Here is a 22,491-nt window from a genome sequence, read left to right on the forward strand (position 1 = left end):
GTATCCATGAGGCGCTGTGGGCCAACAGCAGCAGCAGAATTGTACTCAGCCGTAATCTGCAACCTCATGGCCCGGCATATCCCCCACTCTACCATTACCACCCAGCCAGGGGATCAACCCTGGTTCAATGAAGAGTGCAGGAGAGCACGCCAGGAGCAAAAGCAGACACGCCGAAAACTGAGGTGTCAACCTGGTGAAGATACTACACAGGACTACTTGTGTGCCAAACGGCACAAGCAGCAATGACAGACAGCAAAGCAATTCCACAACAAACGCGTCAGATCCAAGCTCTGCAGTCCTGCCATATTCAGCTGTGAATGGTGGTGGGCAATTAAACAACCCACTGGAGGAGGAGGCGCCACAAATATCCCCATCCTCAATGATGAAAGAGCCCAGCACATACATAGATACGTAGAAGATCGGAGTAGGAGGAGGCCTTTTGGCCCTTCGAGTCTGCTCCACCATTCATCACGATCATGGCTGATCATCCAACTCAATAGCCTAATCCTGCTTTCTCCCCATAGTCTCTGACCCCATTCTCCCCAAGTGCTATATCTTGAATATATTCAATCAGCTTTAGCATCAACTACTTCCTGTGGTAATGAATTCCACAGGTTCATCACACTTTGTGTGAAGAAATGTCTCCTTATCTCAGTCCGAAATGGTTTACCCAGAATCCTCAGACTGTGACCCCTGGTCTGGACACACCCATCATTGGTAACATCTTCCCTGCATCTACCCTGTCTAGCCCTGTTAGAATTTTATAAGTCTCTATGAGATTCCCTCCTCATTCTTCTGAACTCCAGCGAGAACAATCCCAACCTAGTCAATCTCTCCTCATATGACAGTCCCGCCATCCCTAGAATCAGTCTGGTAACCCTTCGCTGCACTCCCTATGGAACAAGAACATCCTTCCTCAGAGAAGGAGACCAAAACTTCACACAATACTCCAGGTGTGGCCTCACCAAAGCCCTGTACAATCGCAGCAACACATCCCTGCTCCTGTACTCGAAACCTCTCGCAATGAAGGCCAACATACCATTTATTTACCGCCTGCTGTACCTGCATGCTTACCTTCAGCGAATGGTGCACAAGGACACCCAGGTCCCGCTGCACACTCCCCTTCTCCCAATTTACAACCATTCAGGTAGTAATCTGCCTTCCTGTTTTAGCTTCCAAACTGAATAACCTCACACTTACCCAAATTATACTGCATCTGCCATTGGTTTGCCCACTCGCCCAACCTGTCCAGACCTTGCTGTAGGATCCCTGCATCCTCGTCACAATTCACCCTCCCACCCAACTTGGTATCATCTGCAAACTTTGAGATGTTACATTTTGTTCCCTCATCCAAATCATTAATATATATTGTGAATAGCTGGGGTCCCAGCATCAATCCCTGTGGTACCACACTGGTTGCCGCCTGCCAATTTGAAAAGGACCCATTAATTCCTACTCTGTTTCCTCTCTGCCAACCAGTTTTCTATCCACCTCAATACCTTTCCCCCAATCCCATGCGCTTTAATTTTGCACAACAATCTCTTATGCGGGACTTTGTCAAATGCCTTCTGAAAGTCCAAATACACCACATCGACTGGCTCCCCCTTGTCAATTGTACTGGTTACATCTTCAAAGAATTCCAACAGATTTGTCAAGCATGATTTTCCTTTCACAAATCCATGCTGACTCTGACTGATCCTGCCACTGCTTTCTAAATGTCCCGCTATAAAGTCCTTGATTATGGATTTAAGAATTTTCCCCACTACCAATGTTAGGCTCACTGGTCTATAATTCCCTTTCTCTCTACCTCCCTTTTTGAATATCGGAGTGACATTAGCTACCCTCCAATCTGCAGGGACAGTTCCAGAGTCTATAGAATCCTGGAAGATGCCCACCAATGCATCCACTATTTCCAGAGCCACCTCCTTAAGCACTCTGGGATGCAGATTCTCAGGCCCTGGGGATGTATCCGCCTTCAATCCCATCAATTTTCCCAGCACCATTTCTCTACTAATGTTGATCTCCCTCAGTCCTTCCCTCTCACTAAACCTTTCATTCTCCAACATTTTTGGGTTCTGATTTGTGTCCTCATTTGTGAAGACAGAACCAAAGTATGTATTTAATTGCTCAGCCATTTCTTTGTCCTTTATTATGCATTCCCCTGTTTCTGTCTGTAGGGGCCTACATTTCTCTTTACCAATCTCTTTCTCTTCACATATCTATAGAAACTCTTAGTGTCAGTCTTTATGTTCCCTGCAAGCTTCCTTTTGTACTGTACTTTCCCCTTCTTAATCAATCCCTTCGTCCTTCTTTGCTGAATTCTAAACTTCTCCCAATCCTCAGACCCATTATGTTTCTTGGCCAATCTGTCTGCTTCTTCATTGGATCGGATATGTGCAAAAGGCAAGGCTGAGGAATTCACAACAATCTTCGGCCAGAAGTGTGAAGTGGATGATCCATCTGGGTCTCCTCCAGAAGTCCCCAGCATCGCAGATGTCAGTCTTCAGCCAATACGATTCACTCCAGTGACATCAATAAAGGGTTAAAGGCATTGGATACAGCAAAGGCTGTGGGCCCTGACACTATCCTGGCATTAGTACAGCTACAACACTGACATTGACCCAGCAATGTGGAGAATTGCCCAGGTGTGACCTGCACACAAGAAACAGGACAAATCCAACCCAACCAATTACCACCCTATCAGTCTTCTCTCCATCATTAGCAAAGTGATGGAAGGAGTCATCAACAGTGCTATCAAGCGGCACTTACTCAGCAACAACCTGCTCACGGACACTCAGTTTGGGTTCCGCCAGGGTCACTCAGCTCCTGACTTCATTACAGCCTTGGTTCAAACATGGATACATGAGCTGAATGCCAGAGGTGAGGTGAGAATGACGGCCCTTGATATCAAGGCAGCATTTGACCGAGTGTGGCATCAAAGAGCCCTAGCTCAACTGGAGTCAATGAGAATCAGAGGGAAATCTCTCTGCTGGTTGGAGTCACACCCGGCACAAAGGGAGATGGTTGTGGTGGTTGGAGGTCAATCATCTCAGCTCCAGGTCATCAACACAGGAGTTCCTCAGGGTAGTATTCTAGGTCCAACCATCTTCAGCTGCTTCATCAATGACCTCCCTTCCATCAGAAGGTCAGAAGTGGGAATGTTTGCGGATGACTGCACAATATTCAGCACCATTCACGATTCCTCAGATACTGAAGCAGTCCCTGTCCAAATGCAGCAAGACCTGGACAATATCCAGGCTTGGGCTGACAAATTACATTTACACCACACAAGTGCCAGGCAATGACCATCTCCTACAAGAGTGGATCTAACAACTTCCCTTTGACATTCAATGGCATTACCATCGCTGAATCCCCCCCAATCAACATCCTTGGGGTTACCATTGATCAGAAACTGAACTGACTAGCCACATTAATACAGGGCAGGTCAAAGGCAAGTAACTCACCCGCCCCCCCCCCCCCCCCCCCCCCCCCAAAGCCTGTCCACCATCTACAAGGCACAAGTCAGGAGTGTGATGGAATACTCTCCACTTGCCTGGATGAGAGCAGCTCCAACCACGCTCAAGAAGCTCAATACCATCCAGGACAAAGCAGCCCCGCTTGATTGTCCACCACTGACAAACAGTGGCAGCCGTGTGTACCATCTACAAGATGCCCTGCGGTAACTCACCAAGGTTCCTGAGACAGCACCTTCCAAACCCACGGCCTCTACCATCTAGAAGGACAAGAGCAGCAGATACCTGGGAACCCCACCACCTGGAGGTTCCCCTCCAAGTCACTCACCACCCTGACTTAGAAATATATCGGCCGCTCCTGTCACTGGGTCAACATCCTTGAACTCCCTCCCTAACAGCACAGTGGGTGTACCTACACCTCAAGGACTGCAGCGGTTCAAGATGGTCAGTGTTTCTGTTTGTGAGGAGACAGTGACACACTGTCAATTGGGTAATTTATCTTGTTCAACTAACATATTTTTATTCTTCTCTGTTACCAGCAGTACAGGTAGAGGGCAGCACGGTAGCATTGTGGATAGCACAATTGCTTCACAGCTCCAGGGTCCCAGGTTCGATTTCGACTTGGGTCACTGTCTGTGCGGAGTCTGCACGTTCTCCCCGTGTCTGCGTGGGTTTCCTCCGGCTGCTCCGGTTTCCTCCCACAGTCCAAGGATGTGCAGGTTAGGTGGATTGGCCATGATAAATTGCCCTTAGTGTCCAAAATTGCCTTTTGATTTGGGTGTGGTTACTGTGTTATGGGGATAGGGTGGAGGAGTGGGGTTGGTTGGCGTGCTCTTTCCAAGAGCCAGTGCAGACTCGATGGGCCAAATGGCCTCCTTCTGCACTTTAAATTCTGTGATTCTATAAAATTCTATGTTTCTATGAGTACAGATTTACAGACACAGTAAAGGAGATGGGAATGTGAGATTTTAGCTGTCGGATTTGGTTGGAGTAGCTCACTTGTCCGTCTTTGAGCAAAGGAGAGTGAGGAGAGGTTTTATAGAGGTGTACAAGATTTAAAAAACATTAGGGTAAGGCAGAAAAGAATAACTCTTCCCATTGGTTGTGACTAAAAAATATATTTAACCTTTTGGGCAAGGGTTAGATGGGGATATGAGTAAGAATGTTTTTACATGGATCTCGCTGCCTACGAAGGGGATGGAAACTGAGAAAATGAATGATTCAAAAGGAAATTAGCTGGGCTCTAAGGAAATAAACATTCAGGTTAGAGGCATAGATGCGTGAAACTTACTTTCACTTAGAACACTTGAGATACTATGCACCCTTTAATTTATTGGTATTTCTCTCTTAAAGGTGAAAATCCTCCAGTCCTTCTCCAGTCCCCGAGTGTGGAACGTGTCACAGAGGGTCAGACTGCACGGTTACAGTGCACCATGCGGAACGCCGCATTGACACACACCGATGTTCACTGGAACCGGGAGCTGCCAGGGAAAGATATGGAGAGGGTTTTAACACATGATATAAAGAACAACACACAACGGAGTCCAGGTTTCACTGAGCGTTTCCATCCTTCCCGAGACACGTCCAATAAAACCTTCATCCTGACAATCAGCAACGTGCAGCCCAGTGACACTGCCGTCTATTACTGCTCCGTGTGGGGAGATATCAGTGGGAATGGATCACAGCTGAGTGTAACCAATGCAGAGACATTGACAATTGGAATTAAACCGAATGTGACCAACAAAGAGACAACTGGAATTGGAATTAAACAGAATGAAAAGATATTGAAGATTGATATTAAGCCGAATGTGACCAACAAAGAGACAATTGGAATTAAACAGAATGAAAAGATATTGACGATTGATATTAAACTGAATATAACCATGGGAGAGTCATCTGGAGTTGGAACTAAACAGAATGTAACCAATGAGACACCAAGGATTGGAATTAAACCGAATATAACCAGTGAAGAGACATTGAAGATTGGACCTGAAATAACTGGAACTGGTGCAAAGATGGCTCGGAATGGGACTGAGTTGAATGTAACCAGTGGAGAGAAAAAAAGGACTGGGACTGTGCTGAAATCAGCCAGTGGGGAAATGGAAATTCCGGTGTCAAAATGGAATGGAACCAGTGGAGAGAGCTCCAGGAATGGGAATGTGTTGAATGGAACCAGTTGGACAATATCCAGGAATGAACTCAATGTAACAGGGTTTTCCAAAGACGGAAATATGCTGAATGCAACAAGTGGAGGAACATACACAAATGTGTCTAAACAGAATGATATCAGTGGAACCCCTTCCAAGGCTGGGAATGAGCTGAATGCAGCCAGTGGAGAGATATCCAGTGCTGGGAATGAGCTGAATGCAGCCAGTGGAGAGATATCCAGTGCTGGGAATGAGCTGAATGCAACCAGTGGAGGAATATCCAGGGCTGGGAATGAGGTGAATGCAGCCAGTGGAGGGACATCCAGGGCTGGGAATGAGCTGAATGCAGCCAGTGGAGGAATATCCAGAGCTGGGAATGAGCTGAATGCAGCCAGTGGAGGAATATCCAGAGCTGGGAATGAGCTGAATGCAGCCAGTGGGGAGAGATCCAGGGCTGGGAATGAGCTGAATGCAGCCAGTGGGGAGAGATCCAGGACTGGGAATGAGCTGAATGCAGACAGTGGAGTGTTTTCCAAGGCCGGGAATGAACAAAATGCAACCAGTGGAGAGGTTCCCAAAGACGGGAATGAGCCAGAAGTATCCAATGAGGAAATATACACGAATGTGTCCAAACAGAATGATACCAGTGGAAAAATAGCTCAGAGTGGGATTGAGCTGAATGCAGCCAGTGGAGAGATATCCAGTGTTGGGAATGAGCTGAATGCAGCCAGTGGAGAGATAGCCAGTGCTGGGAATGAGATGAATGCAACCAGTGGGGAGATAGCCAGTGTTGGGAATGAGCTGAATGCAACCAGTGGGGAGATAGCCAGTGTTGGGAATGAGCTGAATGCAGCCAGTGGAGAGATAGCCAGTGCTGGGAATGAGATGAATGCAACCAGTGGGGAGATAGCCAGTGTTGGGAATGAGCTGAATGCAGCCAGTGGAGAGATAGCCAGTGCTGGGAATGAGATGAATGCAACCAGTGGGGAGATAGCCAGTGTTGGGAATGAGCTGAATGCAACCAGTGGGGAGATAGCCAGTGTTGGGAATGAGCTGAATGCAACCAGTGGGGAGATAGCCAGTGTTGGGAATGAGCTGAAAGCAACCAGTGGGGAGAGAGCCAGTGTTGGGAATGAGCTGAATGCAGCCAGTGGGGAGATAGCCAGTGTTGGGAATGAGATGAATGCAACCAGTGGGGAGATAGCCAGTGTTGGGAATGAGCTGAATGCAACCAGTGGGGAGATAGCCAGTGTTGGGAATGAGCTGAATGCAACCAGTGGGGAGATAGCCAGTGTTGGGAATGAGCTGAAAGCAACCAGTGGGGAGAGAGCCAGTGTTGGGAATGAGCTGAATGCAGCCAGTGGGGAGATAGCCAGTGTTGGGAATGAGCTGAATGCAACCAGTGGGGAGATAGCCAGTGTTGGGAATGAGCTGAATGCAACCAGTGAGGAGAGAGCCAGTGTTGGAAATGAGCTGAATGCAGACAGTGGAGTATTTTCCAGGAATGGGAATGAGCTGAATGCAGACAGTGGAGTCTTTTCCAGGAATGGGAATGAGCTGAATGCAGACAGTGGAGTCTTTTCCAGGAATGGGAATGAGCTGAATGCAGACAGTGGAGTCTTTTCCAGGAATGGGAATGAGCTGAATGCAGACAGTGGAGTCTTTTCCAGGATTTTAAATGAGCTGATTGTAGCCAATGAAGATCTATCCAGCAAACTGTCGAATGGAAATGACTCCAGCAGAGAGATTTCCAGGAGTGGGAATGAGTTCAATGCATCCAATGGGGAGATATCCAGAAATATGTCGAACCGGAATGAAACCACTGGAGAGAGCTCCAGGAATGGGAATGTGTTGAATAGAACCAGATGGATAATATCCAGGAATGAACTCAATGTAACAGGGTTTTCCAAAGACGGAAATATGCTGAATGCAACAAGTGGAGGAACATACACAAATGTGTCTAAACAGAATGATACCAGTGGAATCCCTTCCAAGGCTGGGAGTGAGCTGAATGCAGCCAGTGGAGAGATATCCAGTGCTTGGAATGAGCTGAATGCAGCCAGTGGAGAGATATCCAGGGCTGGGAATGAGCTGAATGCAGCCAGTGGAGAGGTATCCAGTGATTGGAATGAGCTGAATGCAGACAGTGGAGAGATATCCAAGACTGGGAATGAGCTGAATGCAGCCAGTGGAGAGGTATCCAGTGATTGGAATGAGCTGAATGCAGACAGTGGAGAGATATCCAAGACTGGGAATGAGCTGAATGCAGCCAGTGAGAGGATATCCAAGACTGGGAATAGGCTGAATACAGCCAGTGGGGAGATATCCAGGGCTGGGAATAGGCTGAATGCAGCCAGTGGAGGACCAAAAAGGCCAGTTTCCCAACGGAATATTTCCAGTAGAGAAACCACTAGCGATGGGAATTTTCCGAATAGAACCAGTGGAATTAAATCCAGAAAAGAACAAAATGCAACCAGTGGAGAGGTTCCCAAAGACGGGAATGAGCCAGAAGTATCCAATGAGGAAATATACATGAATGTGTCCAAACAGAATGATACCAGTGGAAAGATAGCTCAGAGTGGGATTGAGCTAAATGCAGCCAGTGGGGAGATATCCAGGGCCGGGAATGAGCTGAATGCAGCCAGTGGAGAGATATCCAGAGCTGGGAATGAGCTGAATGCAACCAGTGGAGAGATATCCAGGGCTGGGAATGAGCTGAATACGGCCAGTGGAGAGATATCCAGAGCTGGGAATGAGCTGAATGCAGCCAGTGGAGAGATATCCAGTGCTGGGAATAGGCTGAATGCAGCCAGTGGAGAGATATCCAGGGCTGGGATTGGGCTGAATGCAACCAGTGGGGAGATATCCAGGGCTGGGAATGAGCTGAATACAGCCAGTGGGGAGATATCCAGGGCCGGGAATGAGCTGAATGCAGCCAGTGGAGAGATATCCAGAGCTGGGAATGAGCTGAATGCAACCAGTGGAGGCTCTTCCAGGAGTGGGAATGAACTGAATGCAGCCAGTGGAGAGACAGAAAGGCCAAACGTAACCAATGGAAAAATATGCACGAATGTGTCCAAACAGAATGATACCAGTGGAAAGATAGCTCAGAGTGGGAATCAGCTGAATGCAGCCAGTGAGGAGATATCCAGTGCCGGGAATGAGCTGAATGCAACCAGTGGGAAGATATCCAGAGCTGGGAATGAGCTGAATGCAGCCAGTGGAGAGATATCCAGAGCTGGGAATGAGCTGAATGCAACCAGTGGAGGCTCTTCCAGGAGTGGGAATGAACTGAATGCAGCCAGTGGAGAGACAGAAAGGCCAAACGTAACCAATGGAAAAATATGCACGAATGTGTCCAAACAGAATCATACCAGTGGAAAGATAGCTCAGAGTGGGAATCAGCTGAATACAGCCAGTGGGGAGATATCCAGTGCCGGGAATGAGCTGAATGCAGCCAGCGGGGAGACATCCAGGGCTCGGAATGAGCTGAATGCAACCAGTGGGGAGATATCCAGGGCTGGGAATGAGCTGAATGCAGCCAGTGGAGAGATATCCAGGGCTGGGAATGAGCTGAATGCAGCCAGTGGAGAGATATCCAGAGCAGGGAATGAGCTGAATACAGCCAGTGGAGAGATATCCAGGGCTGGGAATGAGCTGAATGCAGCCAGTGGAGAGATATCCAGGGCTGGGAATGAGCTGAATGCAGCCAGTGGAGAGATATCCAGAGCTGGGATTGAGCTGAATGCAACCAGGGGGGAGATATCCAGGGCTGGGAATGAGCTGAATACAGCCAGTGGGGAGATATCCAGCGCTGGGAATGAGCTGAATTCAGCCAGTGGGGAGATATCCAGCGCTGGGAATGAGCTGAATGCAGCCATTGGAGGACCAGGAAGGCCAGTTTCCCAACGGAATATTTCCAGTGGAGAAACCACTAGCGATGGGAATTTTCCGAATAGAACCAGTGGAATTAAATCCAGAAAAGAACAAAATGCAACCAGTGGAGAGGTTCCCAAAGACGGGAATGAGCCAGAAGTATCCAATGAGGAAATATACACGAATGTGTCCAAACAGAATGATACCAGTGGAAAGATAGCTCAGAGTGGGATTGAGCTGAATGCAGCCAGTGGGGAGATATTCAGTGTTGGGAATGAGCTGAATGCAACCATTGGGGAGATAGCCAGTGCTGTGAATGAGCTGAATACAGCCAGTGGGGAGATAGCCAGTGTTGCGAATGAGCTGAATGCAGCCAGTGGGGAGATAGCCAGTGTTGGGAATGAGCTGAATGCAACCATTGGGGAGATAGCCAGTGCTGTGAATGAGCTGAATACAGCCAGTGGGGAGATAGCCAGTGTTGGGAATGAGCTGAATGCAGCCAGTGGGGAGATATCCAGGGCCGGGAATGAGCTGAATGCAACCAGTGGGGAGACATCCAGTGTTGGGAATGAGCTGAATGCAACCAGTGGAGAGATAACCAGGGCTGGGAATGAGCTGAATACAGACAGTGGAGAGACATCCAGTGCCAGGAATGAGCTGAATGCAACCAGTGGGGAGACATCCATTGTTGGGAATGAGCTGAATGCAGCCAGTGGAGAGACATCCACAGCTGGGAATGAGCTGAATGCAGCCAGTGGGGTGACATCCACAGCTGGGAAGGTTCTGAATGTAGCCAGTGGAGAGACATCCACAGCTGGGAAGGTTCTGAATGCAGCCAGTGGAGAGACATCCACAGCTGGGAAGGTTCTGAATGCAGCCAGTGGAGAGACATCCACAGCTGGGAAGGTTCTGAATGCAGCCAGTGGAGAGACATCCACAGCTGGGAAGGTTCTGAATGCAGCCAGTGGAGAGATCTCCAAGACTGGGAATGAGCTGAATGCAGCCAGTGGAGAGACATCCACAGCTGGGAATGAGCTGAATACAGCCAGTGGAGAGATATCCAGAGCTGGGAATGAGCTGAATGCAGCCAGTGGAGAGATATCCAGAGCTGGGAATGAGCTGAATGCAGCCAGTGGAGAGACATCCACAGCTGGGAATGAGCTGAATGCAGCCAGTGGAGCGACATCCAAGAGTTTAATAAATGCCGCCAGTGGAGTTATCTCTGACAATGTGCCTCAATGGAATGAAACGAGTGGGGTAATTTCCAGGAACGGGACTGATTTGAATTCAGTGTCTGAACAGAACGAAACCAGTGAAGATATTTCTGGGACTGAGCAGGAACTGAATCTAACCAGTGAAAATGTACGTCAGACTTTGTCTAAAGGGATTGGAACCATCGCTGATATTCCCTGGAATGGGACAGAAAGGAGTGTTACAGTTGCTGAAATTTCCAGGAATATTACTCAGTTAAGCGCAGCAAGTGAGTGAATTTAAATTTGGTTCATTTTGATGTTATTAAAGGCAGGGGTGTCTTTATACAGCAAATGACTACATAACTCCCAGAAATAGCTGTAAAAGCCTCAAAAAAAGGGGCTGGTTTAGCTCACTAGGGGCTGGTTTAGCTCACTGGGCTAAATCGCTGGCTTTTAAAGCAGACCAAGCCAGGCCAGCAGCACGGTTCGATTCCCGTACCAGCCTCCCCGAACAGGCGCCAGAATGTGGCGTCTAGGGGCTTTTCACAGTAACTTCATTGAAGCCTACTCACCACAATAAGCGATTTTCATTTCATTTTTTCATTTCAAATATTGACATTAAAATGTGTGTCCGTCTTGTCACCGAGACATGGGATGGCCACCGTCTTTTCCAAATGGGTATATTGTGTTCCCATTGTCTTCCCAATGGCACTGGATATACTGCCCCAATTCCACATCACATCCAACCAACCCTGGACACAGGAGCATCGAGCTCGCACTTTTCTTCTCTGGGTGTATTGCAAGATGAGCCTATCAGAGTGGCAGTAATATCTGCATGAAACCAAACACAGGCCACCCCATGCCTATCCTTCAGCATGACAACCAACCCTCGCTCCCCATCCACCCTCACCCACCTTTAGTCTGGGCCCCTATGACGTTCCTGGTGAGTCCGTCATCGCTCCCGCTGGTGGCAATGAATAGCTGCCAGCTTCTGATTGGTTTTCAGCTGTGCGTGGGCAGGACTCAAGGGCAGGAGAGGACCCACAGCGTCCACTGAAGTGCCTGAAGGATGTTTCATAGAACCATGGAAGCTCTACAATGCAGAAGGAGGCCATTCGACCCATCATGTCTGCACCCACCCTCCGAAAGAGCACCCTGCCTAAGCACACTCCCCCACCTTACCCCCACAATTTCACCTAACCTGTACATCCCGAGATCCTGAGGGATAATTTTTCATCATGGTCAATCCACCTAATCTGCACTTCTATGGATTCTATTTTTGATATTTATTCAAATTTATTCATATATGTATTCAAATATTCCATGAGTTCCCTGCTGGCTTTTCCAATCCGTGGGTAAGACCCTCATAAACCCCACACAATGCAGTCAGCCTCCTCTCTCTCTCTCTGTCTCTGTGTCTTTCTCTCTCTCTCTCATTCTCTCTCTCTCGGTCTCATTTTATTTATTTTCAACAGAAACCTCTTGCAACCACAACTAGTCCTTCCAGCTCTTACTCAGGCCGCTCTCCACCCCCATGTCCCACCACCTCCACCCCTCCCCCACAAGTTAAAGAGAATGTCTGTTCTCTGGGACCTTGCAGTATATTCCCCATGGCCCTACCCCACGGTGTTTGGGATCAGAGCAGGGCAGTCCTCTCTGATGTCCCGGCCAATATTTGTCCCTCACACGACGTGTCAAAAAACAGATGACCTCGTCATTCCTGGTTTGTGCAAATTGGTTGTTGTGATACCTGCATGAAAGCAGTGACTGCGTTTCGTGACACCAGTTACAGTTCACTGCGTTGGTGATGGAATTGTATTAAATTGTTGTTATTTTTCAGAAAGCTGGTCTCTCAATCTGGTTCCCATTGTCCTGGGCTCGCTGTTAGTCCTTCTTCTGCTATTGGCTGTTAATGTCATCGTTTTGTTTTATGTAAAGCGATGGAGGTGCTTCACAAGCTCATCGACACACAGCAGGTAAATAGAATTGACTCCATTTCAGACTGTAGCTGGTCGTATTTATATTGACCGTCTCTTCAATCTCTCTCCTCCCTTTTTATTTCTCAGAGTCAAAGTTTAAGATTTGAATGATTCCCGACAGAACTCTCACTGTGTCTCTCTCAACGTTAGGCTCTCGGCATTATCTCTCTCATTCTCTCCAATTTCCTGCCTCCTGCCACCTTATACTCTGTCCCGACAATGTGATCTCTCAGACACTCAGGCCGGGATTCTGCGATCCGGCGGCGGGTCGGAGAATCCCCGGGGGGGGGGAATCGAGCCCCACCGCCCCAATAGGCTTCCCTATTCTTCGGCGACATTGTTCAGCCGCCGGCGGGTCCACCGTCATGCTGGTCGGGGGCCGTCGACAGCGACCCCCCCCCCGGCGATTCTCCAGGCCCCGATGGGCCGGGTGGCCGACGGGTTTGGCCGAGTCCCACCGGGTCTGGATTACTCACCTCCCCCATGGCGGGACCTGGAAGGTGAGTGTGCCGGAGGGAGGGGGGGGGGGGTGGGGGGTGATCCGACCTGGGGGGGGGCCCCCACGGTTGCCTGGCAAGCAATCGGGGCCTATCGATCGGCGGGCAGGCTGGTTCCGTGGGGGCCTACTTTACTCCGCGCCGGACCCCTATACGGCTCTGCCACATTGCCCGGGGGCCGGCGCGGAGAAGGGAACCCCAACACATGTGCAGGAATATACCGGCCGTTCCGCGCATGGGCGGATTCACGCGGGACATTCCGTGCCAGCTGGAGTTGTGGGGGCAACTCCGGCAGTAATCTATCCCCCAAGAAAGGTGAGAATTCCTCACTTAGGGGCCATTAGAACATAGAACATTACAGCGCAGTACAGGCCCTTCGGCCCTCGATGTTGCGCCGTCCTGTGAAGCCCCTCTAAAGCCCATCTACACTATTCCCTTATCGTCCATATGCCTATCCAATGACCATTTGAATGCGTTTAGTGTTGGCGAGTCTACTACTGTCGCAGGCAGGGCACTCCACGCCCTTACTACTCTCTGAGTAAAGAACCTACCTCTGACATCTGTCCTATATCTATCTCCCCTCAATTTAAAGTTATGTCCCCTCGTGCTAGACATCATCATCCGTGGAAAAAGGCTCTCACTGTCCACCCTATCTCATCCTCTGATCATCTTGTATGCCTCAATTAAGTCACCTCTTAACCTTCTTCTCTCTAACGAAAACAGCCTCAAGTCCTTCAGCCTTTCCTCATAAGATCTTCCCTCCATACCAGGCAACATCCTTGTAAATCTCCTCTGTACCCTTTCCAATGCTTCCACATCCTTCCCATAATGCAGCGACCAGAACTGCACGCAATACTCCAAATGCGGCCGCACCAGAGTTTTGTACAACTGCAACATGACCTCATGGCTCCGAAACTCAATCCCTCTACCAATAAAAGCTAACACACCGTACGGCTTCTTAACAACCCTCTCAACCTGGGTGGCAACTTTCAAGGATCTATGGACATGACTTTCAAGGATCTATGGACATGGACACCGAGATCTCTCTGCTCGTCCACACTACCAAGAATCTTACCATTAGCCCAGTACTCTGTCTTCCTGTTACTCCTTCCAAAATGAATCACCTCACAACGTTCTTCTGCATTAAACTCCCATTGGCGCCGGTTTTTTCACGCCCTATTATTAGAGAATCCCGCCCACTGTCTCACAGTTTTTCTCTGTTTCTCCAATTCATACTAAATATCACATCATTTCTTAATCTTACAATCTCCTATCTCATGCTGTCTATGTTGTTATCTCTGGTTATCCCTTTGTCCATGTTATACACTCACTTTCTAATAATAATAATCTTTATTGTCGGGCTGGTTTAGCTCACTGGGCTAAATCACTGGCTTTTAAAGCAGACCAAACAGGCCAGCAGCGCGGGTTCAATTTCCTGACCAGCCTCCCCGAACAGGCGCCGGAATGTGGCGACTAGGGGCTTTTCACAGTAACTTCGTTTGAAGCCTACTCGTGACAATAAGCGATTTTCATTTTTTCATTTCACAAGTAGGCTTACATTAACAGTGTAATGAAGTTACTGTGAAAAGCCCCTAGTCGCCACATTCCGGCACCTGTTCGGGTACACAGAGGGAGAATTCAGAATGTCCAATTCACCTAACAGCACGTCTTTCGGGACTTGTGGGGGGAAACCGGAGCACCCGGAGGAAACCCACACAGACACAGGGAGATCGTGCAGACTCCGCACAGACAGTGACCCAAGCCGGGAATCAAACCTGGGACCCTGGCACTGTGAAGCCACAGTGTTAACCACTGTGCTACCGTGCAACATGTTTCCATTTCATCCCCAGGTTGATGATTCCAGCCTGATAATCTACCTCACTTGCGTACTGTCCGTGAACTTCAAGCCTTTCTCTCTCACTCTCTCCCCGTCTCTTTCAGGTTCTATTATCTACTCTCGTCTTACCTCAGTCTCCTCTATCCACGTGCAAAGTAGCGGCTTTTAAAATCCTGCGTTGAATGGATGACTGTTCACTGAAATGCTATGGCATGTGTGGAATGGGGGCTTGGGAAGAGGGGGAGGCTGGACAATTGAGGTGGGCGTGGGACCCAAAATATCCTGCAAAGCTGGGATCTTATACTGGGGCCCATAACACAGGAGAGAGTGTGCAGGGGACGGGGGGGGGGGGGGGGGGGGGGGGCTGAGATTAAAAAAACGGCAAACAGATTGCATCCAATTCTGGCCACCACACTTTCGAAGAAGATGTGCTGGTTCTTGAGAGGATGCCGGGATTTATTGGAATTCTTCCAGGATTCAGAGGGTTTAAGTTACAAGGATGGAAAGGTTGGTGTTCTTGTAGCAAAGGAGAGGAAAGGGTGATTTGTACAAGATTATAACCGGTTTGGTTAAGGTAGATAAGGAAAACCCCTTCCCATTGGTTCATAGAATTATCATAGAATTTACAGTGCAGAAGGAGGCCATTCAGCCCATCGAGTCTGCACCGGCTGTTGGAGAGAGCACCCTACCCAAGGTCAACACCATAACCCAGTAACTCCACCCTACACTAAGGGCAATTTTGGACACTAAGGGCAATTTATCATGGCCAATCCACCGAACCTGCACATCTTTGGACTGTGGGAGGAAACCGGAGCACCCGGAGGAAACCCACGCACACACGGGGAGGATGTGCAGACTCCGCACAGACAGTGACCCAAGCCGGAATCGAACCTGGGACTCTGGAGCTGTGAAGCAATTGTGCTATCCACAATGCTACCGTGCTGCCCTGGTTGATGGTACAGGGGGGAGGGGGGGTGGGGGGGTGTACAGATTTAAGGTTTTGAGTAAGAGATGTAGGGGGAAGGTGAGAAAGAGTTTCATGCAGCAAATGATATTGAGTCGGGAACTGCAAAGGTGCAGGAAGAGGAAATGAGCAATTGTTTGTTGACTGTAGCTTTGCAAGTTAACCTCACTCACATGGCGAGCAATTTCCTTTTGAAATCATTGATTATTTCCAGTTCCACCACCCTCTTCGGCTGGAAGGCAATGGTGGGTAGAGCATGCGGTTAAAGGCTGCATGACTATAGAGAACACAGGGAAATTGATAAGGAATAGAAGAAACAAAGAGAAAATCTATGCAAAAATATTAGCGCATAAGATAAAAGAGGACCTCAAAATGCTTTATAAAGATATAAAAATTCAATGTGCGCCTCATGACCTTCCGACTGCAACTTGCCAAGAACCTGGAGACAATGGTGGTGAGTGCCTTCGCCCCAACCTTTGATGCCAATGATGAGCTCAAAGAAGTTGTCGATTCCGCCCTGAACACCATACTCTCCAACATTCCCAAGGGAGACAAGATCGTCCTCCTTGGGGACTTCGAAACCAGGGTTAGAAAGGACTCCCAACTCTGGAAAGGAACCATCTGAAAGGAAGGAGTTGGGAATTGCAACTCCAACGGGATTCTCCTGTACGCCAAATGTGCGGAACACCAGTTTGTCATCACTAACACTCTGTTCCACCAAAAAGTCACGGTCAAGACTTCCTGAAACCATCCACGATCAAAGCATTGGCACATAATCGACTTCATCATGGTCTGATCCCGAGACCAGAAGGATGTCCTCATCGTCAAAGCGATGGCCAAAGCAGAGACTGCGGGACAGACCACCTGCACATCCGCTCCTCCACATCCATCAAACTCTACCAGAAGCAACAGCTCAGAAAAACATCACCTTTTAGCAGCTTCAAGAACCAGACATGCTCGGGGATTTCCAACAATGTCTTCACCAAAATCTCCAAAGTGTGCATTCTAACGGAGTGGAGGAGAACTGCAGAGAACTGAAGACAGCCATCATCTCAAAGTGTGCCCGTATCCGCAGCCAAAGCTGTGTGAAGCTCCCCGGGTCCCTGCTAGCCCCCTGATGGCAAGTGAGTGGCCGTTTATTTTTTGTAGGAAACTGGGGTGGTGTAACGCCGGTGTGGGGACATAGCCCCATTTTTGGAGAACCCAGCCCCTCATCAGCAAGAAGAGGAAAGATCTCCCCCCCTGGCAAAACAACATAAGCAGCAAGGCAAAGAGGAGAGATCATCAAAAAGCCACGGTGGACGCACAAAGAACTTGAGAAACCAAGATCCAATGATGGACTGAGAAAGCCACAGTGCTGCCTTTCCTCATTGACCAGCACGACACCCGGGGCATCTTCAGTGTCACCATGGCAATGTCTGCACACCATACCCTCAGCCTTAAACCAGAGCAGAGTAATGACGGAACCCTCTTAAGAGACAAAGAAAACATCGGCCTTAGATGAAGAGGCGCCGGAATGTGGCGACTAGGGGCTTTTCACAGTAACTTCATTTGAAGCCTACTCGTGACAATAAGCGATTTTCATTTCATTTTTCATTCCTTTTTCAAGAGAACATTTCAAAGAATCCCCAAACCGTGATACATCCAGAGATGAGGACATCTTTGAGGAAATCCCCCAACTCCTCAATCTAAGATGATCTTGGAATCACATCAAGCGTGGCAAAATCGGAGCCGCCATTCAACACACGAAGAATGGAAAAGCCACAGGAGTGGGTGGGGTCCCAGTGGAGATGTTCTAACTTGGAGAAGAGATCATTCGCCATCTCCATCAGCTGTCACTGAAAATCTGGGTACAGAGCCGACCTCTGGGATGCCACAATCTTCAAGAAAGGAGACAAAGCGGACTGTGGGGACTACTGAGGAATCTCCCCCCCCCCCTCTCCATCACCGTGAAGGTCATCACCTGAATTCCAGCCTTCTCCTCGTCTCCAAAGAAATCCTTCCGGAAAGCCAGTGGCTTCCAAACAAACCGGGAACAATGGATATGATTTTCACTGCTCTGCAACTGTGAGATAATTCCAACCACTCTGCTCATCCTTCATCAACCTGACCAAGGTATTCTGTCTCACTCAATCGGAAAGGCAAATCATGTCTTACTATCATAGAGTCATAGAGTCATTGCCGTCTACAGCACAGAAAAGGCCCTTCGGCCCATCGCATCTGCGCCAGTCAAAAACAACCATCTAGACAGGACAGTGGCGCAGTGGGTAGCACTGCAGCCTCACGGCGCCGAGGTCCCAGGTTCGATCCCGGCTCTGGGTCACTGTCCGTGTGGTGTTTGCACATTCTCCCCGTGTTTGAGTGGGTTGTGCCCCCACAGTCCAAAGATGTGCAGGGTGGGCGGATTGGCCACGCTAAACTGCCCCTTAATTGGAAAAATGAATTGGGTACTCTAAATTTATTTTAAAAAAACAACCACCGAAACTATTCTAATCCCAGTTCCCTGCACTTGGCCCATAGCCTTGTCAGCTCTGGGATCATAAGTGCTCATCTAAATGCCTCCACCACCCTCTCAGACAGCGAGTTCCAGACTCCCACCCCCCTCTGGGTGAAAAAGGTTTTTCATCACATCCCCCCTGACCCTCCTGCCCCTCACCTTAAATCCGTGCCCCCTGGTCATTGACCCCTCCCCCAAGGGGAAAGGTTTCTTCCTGTCTACTCTATCAATGCCCCTCATAATTTTATACTTGTCGCCCCTCAGTCTCCTCTGCTCCAAGGAAAACAATCCCAGTCTATCCAATCTCTCTTCATAACTAAAACTCTCCGGCCCAGGCAACATCCTGGTAAATCTCCTCTGCACCCTTCCCAGTGGCTATCACAGCCCTCCTATAATGTGGATTCCAGAACTGCTCACAATACTCTAGCTGTGGCCTAACCAACATTTTAAGCATCACCTCCCTGCTCTTAAACTCTATGATGTGGAGATGCCGGCGTTGGACTGGGGTGAGCACAGTAAGAAGTCTTACAACACCAGGTTAAAGTCCAACAGGTTTGTTTCAAACACGAGCTTTCGGAGCACAGCTCCTTCCTCAGGTTAAACTCTATGCCTTGGCTAATAAAGACAAGTATACCATATGCCTTCCTAACCACTGTATCCACTTTATCTTGAGTGCATTCTTTGATGAAGAAACAGAGAGGGTTAATGACGGTGATGTAGTCGATGTATGTACAGGACTTCCAAAAGGCATTGGATGAAGTAGTAGGAAAACAGTGTGTTACACGTTATCAAATGGACAGGGTAAATGTGCTCTGTAATTGGCTAATGGGAAATATAAGCTGATTGGTACTGATTATATACTGTTTTGCAGCTGTTTCAAAAGTAGAATAAAGTTGGGGTGCATACTTACAAATGTTGGAAGGTTGTCGGGCAAATTGATAAGGTGGTTAAAAAAGCATAGGTGGTATTTCGCTTTGAAAATAGGGTGTTGAATGCAAGGTGAGAAAGCTGTGATGCACTTTCACAAACCATTGAGTGGACCTTCAAGTGGAGTATTGTGTACCTTCTTCCGGAGGCTGGCTGCAGCCTCAATCGGCCAAATGGCCTCCCTCCGATTGTGCACAATTCAGGTAGGGTATCGAAGCCTTGAGGAAGAGGTCATAATGACCAGAGAGAACTTTGGTGGTGTGGAGATTGCAATTGTTCTCCGTAAAACAGAGAAGGTTACAAGGAGGTCAAATTGCAATGTTTATAATAATGAACAAGTGGAAGAAACCTCCGGCAATAGCAATTAAGGATGGACAATAACTGCAGCCCCTCCCAGTGATGCGCACAGGCCAGGGACAGACAAATAATGCATTGGTAACGAGAGTTGACAGATTTAAAATCGCTGACTGAGAGATTTGTGAAATCAGATTCCAGAGGATCCTTCGAAAGGTAATGAGATCCGTACTTGCGGAATGATCATTTTCCAGGTTCTAGGGGAAGAGCAGCGAGTGAGACTAAATTAGCCAATCCGGAGAGATCACCTCCACACTGACTGGGACTTCACACCAAAGGCCAAGCTGACAGGGTGCGAGAGGCAACAACATTTGTAAACATCACATGATCAGCTATCATGTGATCCAACATAACGCTGTCAGAATATCAGGGTTAATATCAGGTTATAAATGGGGCTGGTGTTTCTAAGGAGCCCCAACATAAGGCAGGGACTCCGGGTGCTCTGGTTTCCCCCCACAGTCCAAAGATGTGCAGGTTAGGCCAAGGGATTATTGAGATAGGGTGGGTGAGTGGGCCGAGGGAGGGTCCAGAGGTTGGTGCAGATTCAATGGGCCGAATTCCTTCTGTACTGTGGGGATTCTGATTCAGTAGCTCAACACCCAGTCCCCTCCCAAAACCCACGCAGTGCAATCCAGTTAGAGAGAGTTCCTTGCTGGCGGGACAGGAAAACCATACAAAACACCCGAAACATGGGTGGGACTGGAGGACCCCACCAGACGCCAATGGCGAGCTGCTTATACTGCCATTAAACAGGCCAGGCTGCAGGGGGAAATCCCTGCCATTACCTTTCCAAATAATGAAGAGAGAGAAAGGTGAGTGTGAGAGTAAGATAGCTCCTTAAATTAATCAGATACCCGGAGTTTCTACAAACATTTAGATAGGATCCTATTGAAACTTACAGGATACTGCGAGGCCCGGATAGAGTGGACGTGGAGAGGATGTTTCCACTTGTTGGAAAAACTAGAAGCAGAGGACACCATCTCAGACTAAAGGGACGATCCTTTAAAACAGAGATTTAGAACAGAACAGCACAGAACAGGCCCTTCGGCCCTCGATGTTGTGCCGAGCAATGATCACCCTACTCAAACTCACATATCCACCCTATACCCACAACCCAACAACTTCCCCCTTAACCTTACTTTTTAGGACACTACGGGCAATTTAGCATGGCCAATCCACCTAACCCGCACATCTTTGGACTGAGATGAGATGAGGAGGAATTTCTTCAGCCAGAGGGTGGTGAATCTGTGGAACTCTTTGCCGCAGAAGGCTGTGGAGGCCAAATCACTGAGTGTCTTTAAGACAGAGATAGATAGGTTCTTGATTAATAAGGGAATCAGGGGTTATGGGGAGAAGGCAGGAAAATGGGGATGGGAAACTATCAGCCATGAAATGAAATGAAAATGAAATGAAAATCACTTATTGTCACGAGTAGGCTTCAATGAAGTTACTGTGAAAAGCCCCTAGTCGCCACATTCCGGCGCCTGTCCGGGGAGGCTGGTACGGGAATTGAACCGTGCTGCTGGCCTGCTTGGTCTGCTTTCAAAGCCAGCGATTTAATGATTGAATGGCGGAGCAGGCTCGATGGGCTGAGTGGCCTAATTCTGACCCTATATTTTACGGTCTTAAGGGGCCCCCGATCACCTGAGCGATACCCCAACACCCCTGTCCCCCCCCCCCCCCCCCCCCCCCCCACCCCAGGTGCCGGTATGCCTGGTCCATGTTTGTGACGCCTCGAGATCTCACAAAGCCATTTGAGGCTTGTAAATCCCGCGAGAGGAATATTGAGTACAATTCTAGTAGCACACTATCAGAAGGATGTGGAGGCTTTAGAGAGGGTGCAGAAGAGATTTACCAGGATGCTGCCTGGTATGGAGGGCATTAGCTATGAGGAGCGGTTGAATAAACTCGGTTTGTTCTCACTGTAACGACAGAGGTTGAGGGGCGACCTGATAGAGGTCTACAAAATTATGAGGGGCATAGACAGAGTGGATCGTCAGAGGCTTTTCCCCAGTGCAGAGGGGTCAATTACTACGGGGCATAGGTTTAAGGTGCGAGGGGCAAGGTTTAGAGGAGATGTACGAGGCAAGTTTTTTACACAGAGGGTAGTGGCTGCCTGGAACTCGCTGCCGGAGGAGGTGGTGGAAGCAGGGACGATAGTGACATTTAAGGGGCATCTTGACAAATACATGAATAGGATGGGAATAGAGGGATACGGACCCCGGACGTGCAGAAGGGTTTAGTTTAGACGGGCAGCATGGTCGGCGCAGGCTTGAAGGGCCGAATGGCCTGTTCCTGTGCTGTACTTTTCTTTGTAAAATGTACTGGCCATGTTGCGTGTCGAGCACAGTGCAGTGAGCTCGATAGATGGCACCCTGAGTCTGGGGAATTGATCATGGAAATGCTGGCAGTGTTGGGTGGGAATTTTGTGATTTTTCAACTGCAGCAGGATTTGGAAAACGTCCCACAGGTATGTGAAAATTGAGACGTTATCAGGAGGAAGGGTCTTCAACCAATCACCATCACGAGGAAAAAGGTGCTGGGAAAACTATTAGATCTAAAGTCTCCAGGAGCAGATGGCCCGTATATTTGGGTTTTAAAGAAGTTTTAAAAGAAGTGACAGCAGAGATGGTAAATACATTGGTTATAATCTTCCAAAATTCCTTAGATTCTGGAGGGGTCCCAGTGGATCGGAAAATCTCTGTTGTGACATCGAGAAAGGAGAAAGAGAGAAAAAAGGAAAATAT

The 22,491-nt window shown here is 48.6% G+C and overlaps 1 protein-coding gene across 1 annotated transcript in view; it reads left to right on the forward strand.

The window, feature by feature from the left end:
* The window catches only part of LOC119965751 (extracellular matrix-binding protein ebh-like), a 155,738-nt gene that overhangs the window by 120,072 nt on the left and 13,175 nt on the right, over nucleotides 1–22,491 (forward strand). Inside the window, exons 3-4 of the mRNA XM_038796578.1 lie at nucleotides 4,827–10,976; nucleotides 12,530–12,665. Coding sequence (XP_038652506.1) covers nucleotides 4,827–10,976; nucleotides 12,530–12,665 — 6,286 coding nt within the window. The remainder of the gene's footprint in view (nucleotides 1–4,826; nucleotides 10,977–12,529; nucleotides 12,666–22,491) is intronic.

Source organism: Scyliorhinus canicula, chromosome 1 (genome assembly GCF_902713615.1).
Source record: "Scyliorhinus canicula chromosome 1, sScyCan1.1, whole genome shotgun sequence".
Classification (NCBI taxonomy): Eukaryota; Metazoa; Chordata; class Chondrichthyes; order Carcharhiniformes; family Scyliorhinidae; genus Scyliorhinus; species Scyliorhinus canicula.